The following is a 14,475-nucleotide window of genomic DNA, read 5'->3' as shown; positions in this document are numbered from 1 at the left end:
ATTGCCAGCTCCTCACTCTGCTCAAAACATTTGCGAATTTCAATTTATTATGCTCATTGTCAGTCTCTCAGTTGCCGCTCCAGGTGATGTCCTCATTCAATTCTATTCCCTCGCCTCCTCCCACTCGTCCGGTAGAGAATATTTCGCTTGTGCAATACTTGCCATGAAAATCGCATAGAAAGGCACTTGGCTTCTGTCTATTTCCAGCAGCTCGCTTCATAAATAATACATGAAATAATCTTCGTTCATTCCCATGCACACTTCACTGAATGCAAAATGCCATTTTTGAACCATTGAAGGCAACACACATAAAAATGCAATGCATGCAATTTGTTAATGCCGCAGCAACGTCTGCAAAATGTGCCCCAAAAATAAGTGCAACAACAACAATTGGGCCACAATACAAAGTCCAATTGGACTTGTGGACCGAGACGGACAATTGGACCTGGAGCGAGTACAGTGCCAAAATGGCAGCCACTCGAAGATGTCATTGAGTCTGACATGCGTATCGCCCCGCCCTGCCCCGACTCTCCCCTGCCCCGCTCTGCCATGCAGCCCGCCTCACTGTTGTTGTTTTTGTTGTTTTTTCAGTAGCTGCCACTGCTGCAACATCTTTTTCATATTTATCTTATTTGCTTATTTGACTTTTTTGCTGATTTTACGTTGGACTTCCCCCTCGACCCGACTACTTCCATACACCAACCGCACCTTCACATCGACACGTTTATTTTGTTTGTGTTGGTTTGTTTGTTTGCTTTGTGATACGCCTGTAGCTGGTAAATGCGAAATATGGGATACGTTCGACTTAGGTTACCCACATTGTTGTTGTTGTTGTTGTTGTTGTTGTTGTTGTTGTCGACCGGCCCCTCTCCGTTGGAGTCTTCTCCTGCTTCTGGTTTTGCTGTCGCTGGGATATTTCTGTTTTGCCTATGCAAGTGAAATTCGTAATTATGCTTCCAAACGTTCATTTTTAGCACAAATTTTGCATTTCATTTGGTACATTTGGTTCCGTGACATTCCTCAAGTATCGGGCCACATAAATCGAGAACACTAAAAGCAAAGCAACACAAAACAAGCGGCAAAAAATGGAATGAAAGAAAATATCTCTGCATAAATTTGCGGGCTGCTTGGAAAGTTGATTTGAATTTAAATTTCAATCGAATATTTTGCTCTGGCCTGCATTCGTATTGTTTCCTTCCCATTTTGATATACCCTTGCATGAAGGTAGCATGATTTGAGCTTGAAATGTGTGAGGCATCAGACGAAATGATTTACTTTATATTTTATGTATTTTATAGTTGATTTGCTTGCACTGCATTTTATTTTGTTCCATATTTTTAAAAAATAGTTCTTTACTAAATCTAGTAAGTTCTTCAATTGAACTACCTCATATACCCCTTGTAGTGTATAGAGCATTTCCACGCTGTCATAGACAGCTGTTGCCTCTTGATTTTTATTCATATTCCGTTTTTGGGGGCAAAGCAACGAAATTGAATTAATAAATGTGCTCTCAAGTCAGTCAGTGGTTCGCACCACTCCCTCTACCCACCCACACCATTCGGCATTTCTCCAATATTCCGAATTTAGTTTAATTGCCATTTGCATACATATGAGAAACGCTTAAAGTAGTTTACGAAACGCAATTGATAAATTATTCCATTTTATTTGACATAATTGCCTTAGTTTCTTCTTCTTCTTCTCCTTCTTCTTTTTGTTTAACAAATTTCTATTATTGCGCCCAAGCTCGCCCAATTTTAGGCAATTAAGACCAATAAAAAACGGAGCCGTGGGCGTTGCCACCTGTGCCATTTGGGTGGGCGTGGTCGTGGTCGCACGTCATACTGCAAAGAGCAGCATTGTGAAATCGAAAGTCCCCAGACACCAAACAATTGTCAGCTAATGTGGCGCCTGTCTGTTGCCATAATTGGAGCAAAGTTTTCGCGCAAAATGAGACTTCAATTCGATTTGCATAAACGTGCCGCAAATAGAGTCCCATAACAAATAACGGCGGAAAACTGAAATCAACCGCACCGAACTGCAGCCAAATGTCTGTGCGACAAGATGCGGAGCAAACTTTGTTGCAGATGTTGCAACAACAGCGAGCAAAAGCCCCAACTAACGCCAAATGGAAGATGTGGAAAAGCCCAGCACAGTGGAAGAGATGTTGAGTTTGAGAACGTAAAATGAAAGATATTGCAGAAGTTTCAGAAGTAGCGAATTATAGAATAAACCTCTCGCTCTAAAATAAATTCAATCGAAAATCAACTCAGCTGACTAATACCAAATTTTTTTGATTTGAACAATCCAACTATAAAGCAGCACAGTGGAACAGAAATGAATTTTATTAGGCGGCATTCCACAAACATTCTATATATAGAATATTATAACTAAGCAAAAAATTTGCTAATTTGTGCTCTTAACTGGTTAAATCATTAAAGATATTCATAAATCTGGTTTATTCTGTTTGCCAGTAAAAGATTTGGATTTATCGCAACCTCAGCCGATTAATTGAATAAATAATTCATAAACTGTGCAAAGGCTCTACCTAACGTAGTTTATTATGCAGGCAGTCTTAAAATAACTCAATTAGAGGGCTTTTATAGCTATGCAGCCCAGCGTCAGCTGCTCAACTATTTTTAGCCAATGTGTGCACAGGGGAAAAATCGGTAAGCTGCTTACAACGAACTTTCTATTTTCTTGCTATCCAATATACTCCAGCTGAGAACATTCCGATAGTTTGGCTGCAAAGCAGCTTAAGCTTTGCAGCACTGCAGCTGTCGCATGATTTTATGCTATATTTATTTCTTTTCGAGGAAAAAAAAAAAGTATTTTTAGATAATTTAATTTAACTGGGGAATCCTTCAGTTATTCAGTTCACCTGTCGCTGCTCGCTGTTCACCTAAGCAGCAAGAGATAAACTTGTTTACAACTGAAAATAACTATTATTACAAGTTGTTGCTATTGTTGTCGTTTCGTACAATTTGACAGTTTGACAGCAAGCGCGCGCGAGCTTTTGTTGTCCAATTGGAGACGGCTTCCGTGCTCACAGTGGTCTGTGCCGCATTCACAATGGTCACAGTGCGGTCACAGTGAGCGCGCTGGCAATGTTAACAGCATTTATTACGCAATTTGCGAGTATTTAATGTTGCTGTTGTTGTTGCTGCTTGCAATTGTCATTAACCATTAGCCGATCAGCTGGCTAAAAGTCGTGCAGTTGAATAAATGTCAGTTAGTGCTGATTTTTTCGAAATTGGTTTCGGTAATTGACATCTATAATGAGTCGACTCATTAAAGCCTACACTGAGCGCAAAATTGTCAAGCGACGAGCTGAGGATATTGCAAACTCTGATCTTATCCTATAACTAAACTAAGCTTATATTCTACTCTTATACTGCACCTTCCACTCTTATACTACAACAATACACGTCTTTTCATTACAGCAGAACCAGTTCAAATCCAATTTTCCTGACTTTGCGCAAATCGTCTATGCTAAAGGTAAATTTATTGCAATTATTAATATTACTTACAATTTTTGTCTCTGCAAACTTTGATCGTAACATCCAATTTCATAAAGTGCATCGCAATGATGGCGCCTGCATTAATTCTAATAAATATTTTGTGGCCAGCCGTATGTGCTGCATATAAAAGTTGCAAAGTTCAATCTCTTGCGCACTCGTTCGCCTCTCGCCGCTGCTCCGCCCCCTGCAGCGTTCCTTTCCTGCTGCAGCATCCACAATTGTGGCTTGACTTTACCTTGGCTCGTTCGTCCAATCAATATTTACCGCACACATTTGGCGCAGTGCGAGGCGGCGATTTGCGTTTTCATCTTTCGCTTTTTACAGTTTTCCATTTTCATTTGCACTTATTTATATTTATTTTCGTCGGCGTTTTGCCCGCAGCAGCGCCGCATTTATTTATGTTTATTTTTAACACTATCGTCACGTGCAATACGTTAAGCGCCGCTTGCGGCATACGCTCACAATTCCCCCTATCGAAACCGCAGCAACAACAACAACAACAATAACAACTATGTCAGCGAGTGCTAAGGCGATAGGGCCGACCCATTAATAAAAGTGGGCGTGTTATGGCCTCAGCCATGTAATTAAGTAAAGTGCTCGGCATTGCAACAAAATTATATGATATCCTAGATGGAAGTGTTTTGCAGCCCTGAATACTCATTTTGGTCGCAGTGATTAATCGAGCTGCCTATCGATAGTAGCTGGTAATAACATTTTAAATGTCGATCACTTTTCAGCACTTGACACAGTTACTCTCTAAAATGTTCATTCAGTTACATCATGTCTGCAGTTCAACACACCCGCTTGACACACTTAGCTGGTTAGCAGGGTATGCCAAAGCACATTCAATATTCATTCACATTCGTATGACAATTGCATTTATCGGCGTCTCTCGTTCTCTCTCTTTTATTCGCCGCACGTGGCGTATGCGTAATAATGGCCAATATAACCATCTGTGGCTTTAAATTTTCAACAACGATAAGCCACAACAGATTGTTGAATGCCACACAAATATTGATTTAAGCGAGCTGCTATCAAATATTTATTCAATTTGCAACACGCAAAGTCGCAACTTTTATAAAATGAAATGCAGCCACTTGGTCGGCCATTCGACGGTGACCGAGCGCATGAAGAGTCTCTCACGTGGCCCACTCAGAGCTGTGATAAGACGTAGCTGACTCACGCGGTGGCTGCACAATCACGCCCACAGATCTTTAAGGCAAATTGTCTTAGTCACCTTTTATAAACGTAATTTGCATGTAATTTGCTGTCATGTTTTTTCGCGCTGTTTATATATTTTTGTTTAACCAAATTTGTCGCTTGAAGCGTCATTTTGATGGTTTTGGATTTAGATTTAGATTTAGAAGTCCAATTTGATTTTTATGACTCGCGTTTGATTTGTGAGACGTGATGTTTGCCTTGACATTTAAGTTAGCAAATTTAAATACATAGATGTTTGCATGCCCAAATGGGGCGCTTATTAATCAGCCACGCCCACACGAAACACACACACACACACACACACGGCGAAGTCGGTCAATAAATTGACGCAGACTTTGCATAGCCATTGGGTCAACAGCTAAGCTGCAGGATAAACATCGACTCCGCGCAAGGACGATAAATTTCAGCTAAACGAAAATAATTTTCATGCATGTGCGGAAAAAAATAATGAAAAGAGAATTGGAAATGGAAATCAAACTCTGTGAGTATGTGAGTGTGTATGTGTGTATTTGCGTCTGGCAAGCGGATTTTCAACATGTTGGCAAACAATTTGACGGCATGATTGAGTACGCAATGTACGCTGCCACAAGGATCGCAGGCAAATCTCCTCCATATATCTGATGCCTGATGCCTGATGCCTAGCAAAATGCTTGTCATTATGATAGCAGCAGCCACATAAGAATGCTCCACAATGCGGCTGCAACTAGTTCAACTGTTGAGACTGCAAATGATGTTGGCATGAGGGCTGACGCAGTAATATGTCTGGCCATTTGGCTCTGGCTATGGCTCTGGCTATGGCTCTGGCTATGGCTCTGGCTGCGGCTATGGCTCCGGCTCTGGTTATGTCACTTGATCTTAGGGCATGCAAACAAGATAAAACTTTTGATTTATTGTTGACATGCACAACAACAGGCTGTCGGCCAGAGCAGAGTTTATCGAGCAGCAAAACTAGCTACACAAAATGCGTCCCACACGCACACAATAGAATGAGCTAGGAGCTGGACAGGACTTGGGCCCTGGTCAGCTGTGTAAAAAGTGTCAACTGTGTCACAGACACGCGCCACAAATTTGCTTTCAGCCCCAAAGCGGCAAACAAACAAAATATTTCTGTTGTCCATTGTCCATGGCTCAGCATATTTTTCCTCGGCTTAAAGAAAATTGGGAAAGCTAACTTTTTTTTCTCTCACTGCGTGTTTGCGTGTCATTAATTTGTACAAATATTTGCGCAGAAATTAAAAACAACACAAAAAAAAGAAAAAAGAAAAGCCAACAAAAACTGTTCTTTTCAGTGCTGCAAATAATTAATTGAAAATATATTTCAACAATTCAAGCGACATTTTGATGTCAATGCAAACAGAAAGGCCATAAAAAATTCATTAAAAAAAATAACTAAAAAAACATAAGCAACAAAAAATAAACCTAGACTGTAATTGAAACGAAGTTCGAGGCAAAAAAAAACATATTTACATCATCGGCGGCGCTAGGCGAATGGAGATTAAAGAGGCTGGGGCTACAGTTCGACATAAATTCAAATGTATGACATCACTTGAGAGCAAATTCTTGCTGCTGCTGCTGCTGCTGCTGCTGTTGTTGTTGTTTTTATAGCTGTTTCTCTCATAATATTTGCTGTAGATTTTGTAGGCTGTTATTGTCATTTCGTAGTCGCTGTAGCTGTAGTTATAGCTTGAGCTCGAGTATAGAGGCTGACGTCGTCGCTGGCGCCTGCGCCTCGCACGCAAATCCAGCTGACAATTTGAAATGCACACAGAAAACAGCTAAAGTGAAGGGAAGGGGTCTGCGAATGGGTTATATCAGTCAGTCATCGCGCATACTTGGGCGCTGAGTACGTGTTTTGAGTCAAAGCCAGAGCTAATGCGATGCGATGCAGCTGATATTGAGTCGAAGCAACTGACGGAGGGAAAAAAAAGGTTATATCATAGTTGTGCAGGTAGTTTTGCTATTGCTCATGGAGCGTAAATGATTGATAACTGAAACAGTTGATGAAGTGACCCAAAAAATAAAAATAAAATAGAAGAAAAAACCAAAACATATTTAAATCGTATCCAATTGGCATACAAAGCATTGCCATTGTGAAGTTCCCAGAAAATGGGTTGGGCTCTTGGGATATGGAGGATGAGTCAGTGAATGGCGGGTGACTGTGCCTGTGTCTGCGTTCCAAATATTTGAGCAACTAATCGACATAGCCGGCTGACTGTAGCTGCAGGGTAATTTCAATACTCACTTCATTCAACAACTAGTCAGACTAGGGAGAGGGAGAGAGAGAGACAGAGGAGCAGACTGAGTGAGTGAGAGCTATTCCCCAGAGCAGTTTGATTGTTAACATTCATTGACTAAACTCATTAAACAACTTTTTGGAAAGCTCGACTGGAAATTAATTTAAACTTGCGTGCGCCAACAGCCACAGCAAAAAGTGCGCCAGCCAGGCTGGCAAAACTTTCAGTTCGCTCGAATTCAATTAAAACTGCTGCCTCATGCCAGCTATGCGTATGCGTGATATTGCGCATACGACCCAAGGGCCGCAATGCCAACTGATAGTCGTTACAAAACTGAACTGTCAAAGGATTGTGGTGTCTACGGACAATGACATGCAACAACAACAACAGCAGCTGGCAGCTGTAACATCAGCATCAGCAAAAGCCAAATGGAATGCACAGCATTAACAACATGACTCTCACAATTTGGTTTTGCTGTGCAACGACTGCTGCACAGAACATTGCCCTGGCCGGGACATAATATTGAAGGCAACTGAAACAGCTCTGAGGCAGCGTCATGACGAGGCTCCAGGGGCAATAAGATTACCATGCAAAAAGTAAAGCACCAAAAACAAAAAGGAATAAAAGGGAAAAACTAACTAAACAGGACAATCTCAACTGGCACAGCCAAGCGGCATATTAGATGTGATATGGCTGTCATGTAAGCACTACGTGCTGCTGCGGCTCCTCCACGCTTTGCTGATAGCTAGCAGCAGGTGAAGCATGTGAATGGCGCACTGAAACTGAGCAGCTGAAGACGTGCAACTATCAGGGGGCAAGATTGCGTAGCACTTGTGTGGAAAAATGCGTTTAAAGCTGCTGCTGCTGCGGCTGCTGCAAGAAATGGAAACAATTTCTCTCTTTTTATTTTCATTTTAGCTCAGCTCCTGAAGCGCTCAAAGGCAGCTGCGATTGGCTGCTGGAGCAAAAAAAAACAAAAGCGAGGGAAAATAGCTCACAAGCTATGCCATGAATTCAAAATCAAATAAAAACAGTTGAAATGAAATGCAGTTGGCTTTATGAATGGCAAGTGTAGAGAGTGCAAAAGCAATACTTCAAGGAGCTCAAAATGAATATGCACGATGTCCTACTTAATATTTATAAATATATATGTATTTGTATGTGTATTTATGTGTATTTATTTAATGAGCGAGCATGCAGGAGAAATCTCATTTGCAGTTGTTTTTGGTCGTCTTCAGCTAACTTTAATTGGCAATGTTTTGGCTTATATTGGCAGACCCTAAATCTTCTGCTGCACTCTTTTATTTAGTCTGAGTTCGCTTTCATACCTGTATGATACGATAAATCTCTTGACTGTACTTCCTTCAGCTTCAGAGCAGTTCATAGGCAAGCATGAGCAAGAGAGCTATGTAAACTCAACTCTTAGAGAGCCCTCATATGTAGTACATAGAAAGTGAGTCTGTTTCATCTCAGTGTTCCTTGAGTTGAGTCTAGCAGAGCTCTCTACTCTGCATTGCCTGGGCCTGACTGTCACATACCCATTCATTCCTATTGAGAGTAAGCTGTTCTGTTTATAACATAGTTTTTCTTCAACAAATTCATATATGAGAGTAAGCTATTCGAATTCTAGAGTATTTTGTGGTCGATTTAGCTCAACTAACTCTCTAAATGTCTCCCTCTCTCTCTCTCTCTCTCTCTCTCTCTCTCTCTCTCTCTCTCTCTCTCCTCTTTAACACTCCATGCGTGCAAAAAGACTTCAATTTGGTCTGTATGTTGCGGTTATTTGCTGTGGTTCGATTAGCCATGGCAGGGCATGTGATCAATAAAATGCGCATAAATTAATTAAGAGCGGAAACCCGGCTAGCTATTGTATAGCAGCTATGTCTGTTTATGCTTAGGAATATATTATATAGAGAGCCAATACATTTGGGTACATGATTGTTTAATGAAACCGCAAACCTGAATTTAGTTTAACATTTCTTTGTGCTTCGTGTCGTTGTTTTTATTTTGTTTGCCTATTTTCAGTTTTTGCTGGAATTTATGCTAATTATTGGCACTAGGAACTTCAATTAGCCGCCTGCAACTTAATTAACTATGCCCAGAACGGGTTAACCAAAACGGAGTTCAGCTAGTGGGAGAGCAAGAGGAAGTCGTTTATTAATTCTCTTTCCTATATTTCGATTTGTTTATATTTATTTTGAATAAGCTGGTGGCTCGCTGTGCGAGCTGTAAGAATAATGTCGACAATTTGTTAGGCTATCAACCGGTTTGCGAGCAGCCAAAATAGCGAACCTAATAATCCAAAAGCATTTCGAAGATTTATGTGGCAGCTGTTCGCATTGAACCCCCGTCAAGAGGTTAACACCAAATGATGCTGCTTTTCGCTTTCAATTGATTGGATTGGCTGGCTGGCTGATTGATTGATTGACGGACTGACTGGCTGACGTCTTGAGCGAGTGAGGAGTGATGTGTGGGCGCTTATCTCAATTAAGAGCCCCACACACGCACACTCAGCTAGCTTCCTAATTTTGCTGAGTGCTGATTGAGTGATCTTTCGAATATTTGTTTTCATATTCTCTGTTTACATTTATTAGTAATTTGTTAATTTCATGTCGTTAGCCTTTTGCCAACTGCATATTAAGTTATCAGCATTGGAAGTTTGGCAACATTTTTGCGAGGTTTTTGAACTATGATCAGCTTAGCACGAGTCTTCAGTGTGTGCTCAAGGCTCATTTAAATTCTACGCAAAACCAACTACATACATCTGCTGAACACGCCCTTAACTCATTTATCAACAGCAAAACAACAAAAAACTTTTGGTCATTTCTCAACTTCAGTTATACAAAGAATTATAAAAATATTCTAAAGATCTTGTGACTTGGTCTTCAATTTTTTTATGTTTGATTTTATGCAAGGCTATAAAAATCAAAGCAGAGGATGTGAGGATATTGGCTAGCATATATCATGTATATACCCTATAAGGCTTAGCTTAAAGTGGGTATACAGAATGAGTTGTCTACAGAAGAATCTTAATATGTGGATTGTGAGGTTCTCTCTTATTACTAATACTCCTCTATTTTACTGAACAGAAGATCCTTAATGTTAACAGAGTAGCTAAGCAGTCTGCCTACCCCATCTTTTATAGTACTCATAAAACTCAGAGTTTCATAAGCCTTTTGGGCTTCGCTGATTGATATGTTTCGTGTGAGTTTTTATCATTTACGATTTTGCTTTCCGGGAACTATGCGGAGAGTTTTAAAAATCAAATTAAAAACACATTTTCGTGCGACCCAAAACCGAAAGTGACTTCATCGCCAATGCAACTCGCTGCCGACGCCGACGCCGATGCTGATGCTGTAATAAATTTAGATATTTACATAAATATCAGCCTAAGCTGGCAAAGGCAAGTTCAAGATCAAGGTCAGTGAGACGCAATGGGCCATGCAGGCACACACACACACGCATACACACAAATACATATATCAGATATAAATTGTCAACGAATGCCATTTGAATGCTGTCTCCCACTGAGAAGTGCAATGAAAAGACGCTCATAAATCACTCAACTATCGCCCACTTACGCTCATATGGGCGAACAACAGTTTTACGAGTCGATTTACAAATTGTTGTGGGTGGCGTCAACTCATTGCTGTGCAGCACCATGAAGGCATCAAGTATATATTATTTAAATGTGTATAAATAAATATATATCTGTTTATTCATGGCAAGCAAACTGACAACAATTACCAGAGTAACTGAGCCATAGGCCCATGGCCAATGTCAGCCAATCGTCTGCGACGTCATCGTTGAGGAATTCGCCGTCGACTCTCAGCTGCCTCGCGACTGGCGACAGTCGCAGTGTCTGCCGAAGTCGTCAAGCGAGTTATGCGTAGCAATTGGCTTGGGATTACAGCCTGGGCCCGGCGGCACTTTTAATTTATGTGCGCTTACAACAGCAATAAGAACAACAACAACAACAAGCTAAATAACATATGATTAGCAGCAGGAATGACGCATTGCAGTCGGCAATTCGCTTGGCCAAACGGCAGCAACAGCTGAGCCCAACCGACTTGAATGGCTCAATTATGTGACACAATCACAGACTGGTGCACATAGTAATGAAAGAGCACGGCGAAAGCTGCATTGAGCGGCAATATATTGATATAGTATATCTATATCTACAAATATGCCAGACTAGCTATTTCCGCATCTTATGCACTTCTTTATCAGGTGCTTAACTTTATTTATCATTCACTTATTTATAGCCTTCAGTCATTTCCTTATTAGCCTGCACTGTTTGCACATTTAAACTTGTGCAATTAGCTTAACTCAGTTCTTACAGCTGACTAAATAAAATTACTCAAATGGAAATTCAACAGATGCGAGAAGTTGTTTTCTAAGCAACTCTGATTCATCAAATAAACACAGTTAGCTTTGACATTTCTGTGAAGTGCATTAAGAATATTCAATTGCTCAAAAATTGTGTGAGGCCCAATAGAAATTTGCGTACCGATCGCTGCATACCGATATTGGAAATTTCGCTGCAGCCGAAAAGTATGCAATAAAAATTTTACGCTGCAACGTCGAAGCCTGGGAAATAAAACACTAGAAAAACCTTTCAGACTGACTGCAACTCTGATCATGGCGCTAATTGTGTGTGTCTGTGATTATTGGAACCATCGCCACTTCTACAATCGGCCCGTGCCTGATCGCTTTCAAATGCTCTGCGGCGGCGAGGGCAACACGACGGTCAAGACGGAGCCTGTGCGTCGCTTGGTGCTGGAGCTGGATGCAGTGCGTGGCAACTATGTGCTGCGTGAGCTGCTGCAGCAGCGTGTGCTGAAGCAGTGGCTGTTGCGAGAACTGGGCGTTCGGCTGGTCTGGCTGAGATTTCAGATGCCACAGCGCTGGTCCATCGACTACAAGTGGGCGGAGATGATGGCGCACACTATTTGGACGCACATTGAGCTGGAGCACCTGATGTGCTGGCTGTCCACGCTGGGCGGTGGCTACTCGGCGCTGGGCGATCAGTTCGCCAGGTATGCACAGACAGCGGGTGAGATCTCACTGCAGCAGCTGGCGATTGGCCTGCGCCTGGGCGATCCCTTCCTGCAGGCGCGTTGCAAGCTCTACTACAGCATCTCCTTGATACAACGCGGACAGCTGCGCAGCGCCAAGTTCCTCATCCGCGCTCAGTACCGCTTCGCCTGTGGATTGCACAAGAAGCGCGACAAGCGCCTGATGCGCATGTGCCTGGGCGTCTGGGGGCGCCTCTGCTACGAGTACGAGCAGAGACAGAAGCAACGTCTATCAATTGAAAATGGAAAACGATTCGAATGAGATCATTTGTTATTCGATATTGAAATGGAATGTGATTAGTTCTAGGAATAAAATGTATTTTACTTGATTGAGATGGAGTTTATTCTTGATATACATATAAAGTTAACGAGGTAGATTAAGGGAGTGATCTAGAGAGGGATATATAGTTGAAGACTAAGAGAGAGAGAGAGAGAGAGTGAGAGAGAGAGTGAGAGAGAGAGAGAGTGAGAGTGAGAGAGAGAAATATATATACAATATAAATAAAAATAGAGAACGATAACGAGTTAGAGCGTGAGAGAGAGAGGGAGGGAGAAAGATGAATTAGCCAAAAAGAGAAAGAAGTACGAGATAAATTGATAGAGATTGGGACTACAAGGGAGAAATATAAACAGAAAGACATGAGCCCGCATAGAGAGAGAGGCACGGAAAGCGAGCGAGCGAGGGAATGCACGCAAAATATTGTTTACATATTAATAGAGTAGAGCTCAACCATAAGTATATAGTGTATATATTATAAGTAAAGTAAATGACAATATAAACTAACGAGAGGAACTGTAATAATGCATAATAAGGCCAAAAGCTAACTCGTCCAGTTATGTGTCGACTGCCTGTTTGAGCTATGTATTGACACAAGGGCTTAGACATGTTAATAAGCCAAACGGAAACATTTATTGATAATGCTGGCAAATGCGCAAGTAATGCTGCTTGACAACTGACATGAAGCGTTAATCGTTTGGCCAGTGATTAAAAGTTAATATTAGATTAGTCAGCCACAAAATGACAGCATGAAACGAATTTAAATCAGAGCTTGAATGCCATTTGATATTTATGGACAGCTTAAACTATATGCATATCGAGTGGTGTGCGTCACGCCCAATGGGCCAAGGCAAACACAGGCAAATCAAACAAAAACAAAATAGAATGCAATTGGCAAGAGCAACAGCAACAGCAACAGCAGTAGCGGCTGGCCAATTGCTGAAAGTGCTAAGTGGTAAACCACACAAACACACACACACAGGTAGAGCTAGCTAAATGAGAGAACAAAAGCGTTGACCAAGCCACGAGCTTGGGCTCGGTTAGTGGCCAGCTGCGAGTGCTTTTTGGTCAGTTAAACGAGCGTCAAATTTGTTTATGAATGAGTCGTTAATAAATCACACAAATCCATTCACGAATCTCTCGCCAGCTCAATTTGTCTTTGCGTCGGCGTCGCCTCATCCATCAGCGGAAACGCGAGCTGCTATTATTTAATTTTTTTTTTTTTTTTTTTTTGCATGAAATCAACATATGATAAACAGCATTAGATGTGCCAGGAGTTGAAAGAGTTCAGCATCTAACAAATGTTTCACCATCAACTATATTTGTTCTTTATTTTTATTTTTTATTATTGCAGCAATGTAAAAAGTTGCCAAGCGGCTGAAACGAGCGAATAAGGAAAATAAATTGCATGCCCAGCAAGCAACAACAGCAGCAACAGCAGCTAGAATAAACAGCAACAACAACAACAATCACAACCACTACAAGGAGTCATTAAGCGTGCAACATGAGCAGCAACCGCAGCCGCATCATGTTGAGCTGCCTAGCTATTATTACCTTAGGTTTATGTAAGTAAATTACGCATACGACCCGTCGTGCATGCAGCAGCAACTAATTATAATCATACTTCTGCCTCCATTACAGTGACGTCCACATGCCAGGCGCAGCTGCATATGAGCGCTTCCAGCGCCGGTGTCAGCTTCGACGGCGGGCCAGCACCACAGAGCGCCGATGTGGCCGTGCAGGCCGCCAGGCCGCACAATCGTCGCATGTACGCCATGTGCCCGCCGCAGTTCCAACGCGTCGGCACCGACTGCTACTCCCTGGTCGACCAGCGCAGCAGCTGGCTTGAGGCCTACTTCTTTTGCAAGGATAAGAACGCCAATCTCGCCGAGCCCGGCAAGAATGCGGACCGCAAGCTGAGAATCTATCTGGAGCGTGTGGACTCGCAATCCGGCGGTAAACCGACTAAATTGCTCAACTTTGACTTCAACTTATACAAACTTCCACTTGACATTTTACAGAACACGATCCCATTTGGATTGGCGGCACCTACGACCATCGCAACAAGCACTGGCAATGGAGCACGAGTGGACGCAATCTGACCTACGATGCGTTCAGCCAAATGGACTCGACGTACGTATGCAACA

General features: G+C 41.9%; 2 protein-coding genes across 5 annotated transcripts in view; both read left to right on the top strand.

The window, feature by feature from the left end:
• LOC6582381 (trichohyalin) overlaps window positions 1–14,475 on the top strand; it is a 50,167-nt gene that overhangs the window by 32,287 nt on the left and 3,405 nt on the right. For 2 of the 4 annotated variants that reach the window (XM_002008048.4, XM_015162413.3), the window contains exons 2-5: window positions 3,441–3,495; window positions 13,683–13,893; window positions 13,970–14,284; window positions 14,350–14,461. In XM_002008048.4, coding sequence (XP_002008084.1) covers window positions 13,833–13,893; window positions 13,970–14,284; window positions 14,350–14,461 — 488 coding nt within the window. In that variant the 5' untranslated portion in view covers window positions 3,441–3,495; window positions 13,683–13,832. The remainder of the gene's footprint in view (window positions 1–3,440; window positions 3,496–13,682; window positions 13,894–13,969; window positions 14,285–14,349; window positions 14,462–14,475) is intronic. The other 2 variants (XM_032731595.2, XM_044010282.1) reach the window with 2 other exon arrangements.
• On the top strand, window positions 11,341–12,380 carry LOC6582382 (uncharacterized protein F58A4.6). The gene is made up of 2 exons (XM_044010285.1): window positions 11,341–11,527; window positions 11,596–12,380. Exon 2 carries the CDS (start codon window positions 11,615–11,617, stop codon window positions 12,311–12,313), a length of 699 nt encoding a protein of 232 aa, XP_043866220.1. The 5' UTR covers window positions 11,341–11,527; window positions 11,596–11,614; the 3' UTR covers window positions 12,314–12,380.

Source organism: Drosophila mojavensis, unplaced genomic scaffold, assembly GCF_018153725.1.
Source record: "Drosophila mojavensis isolate 15081-1352.22 unplaced genomic scaffold, ASM1815372v1 contig_74, whole genome shotgun sequence".
NCBI classification, from domain to species: Eukaryota; Metazoa; Arthropoda; class Insecta; order Diptera; family Drosophilidae; genus Drosophila; species Drosophila mojavensis.
This window is presented reverse-complemented; position numbering and strand designations above follow the sequence as displayed.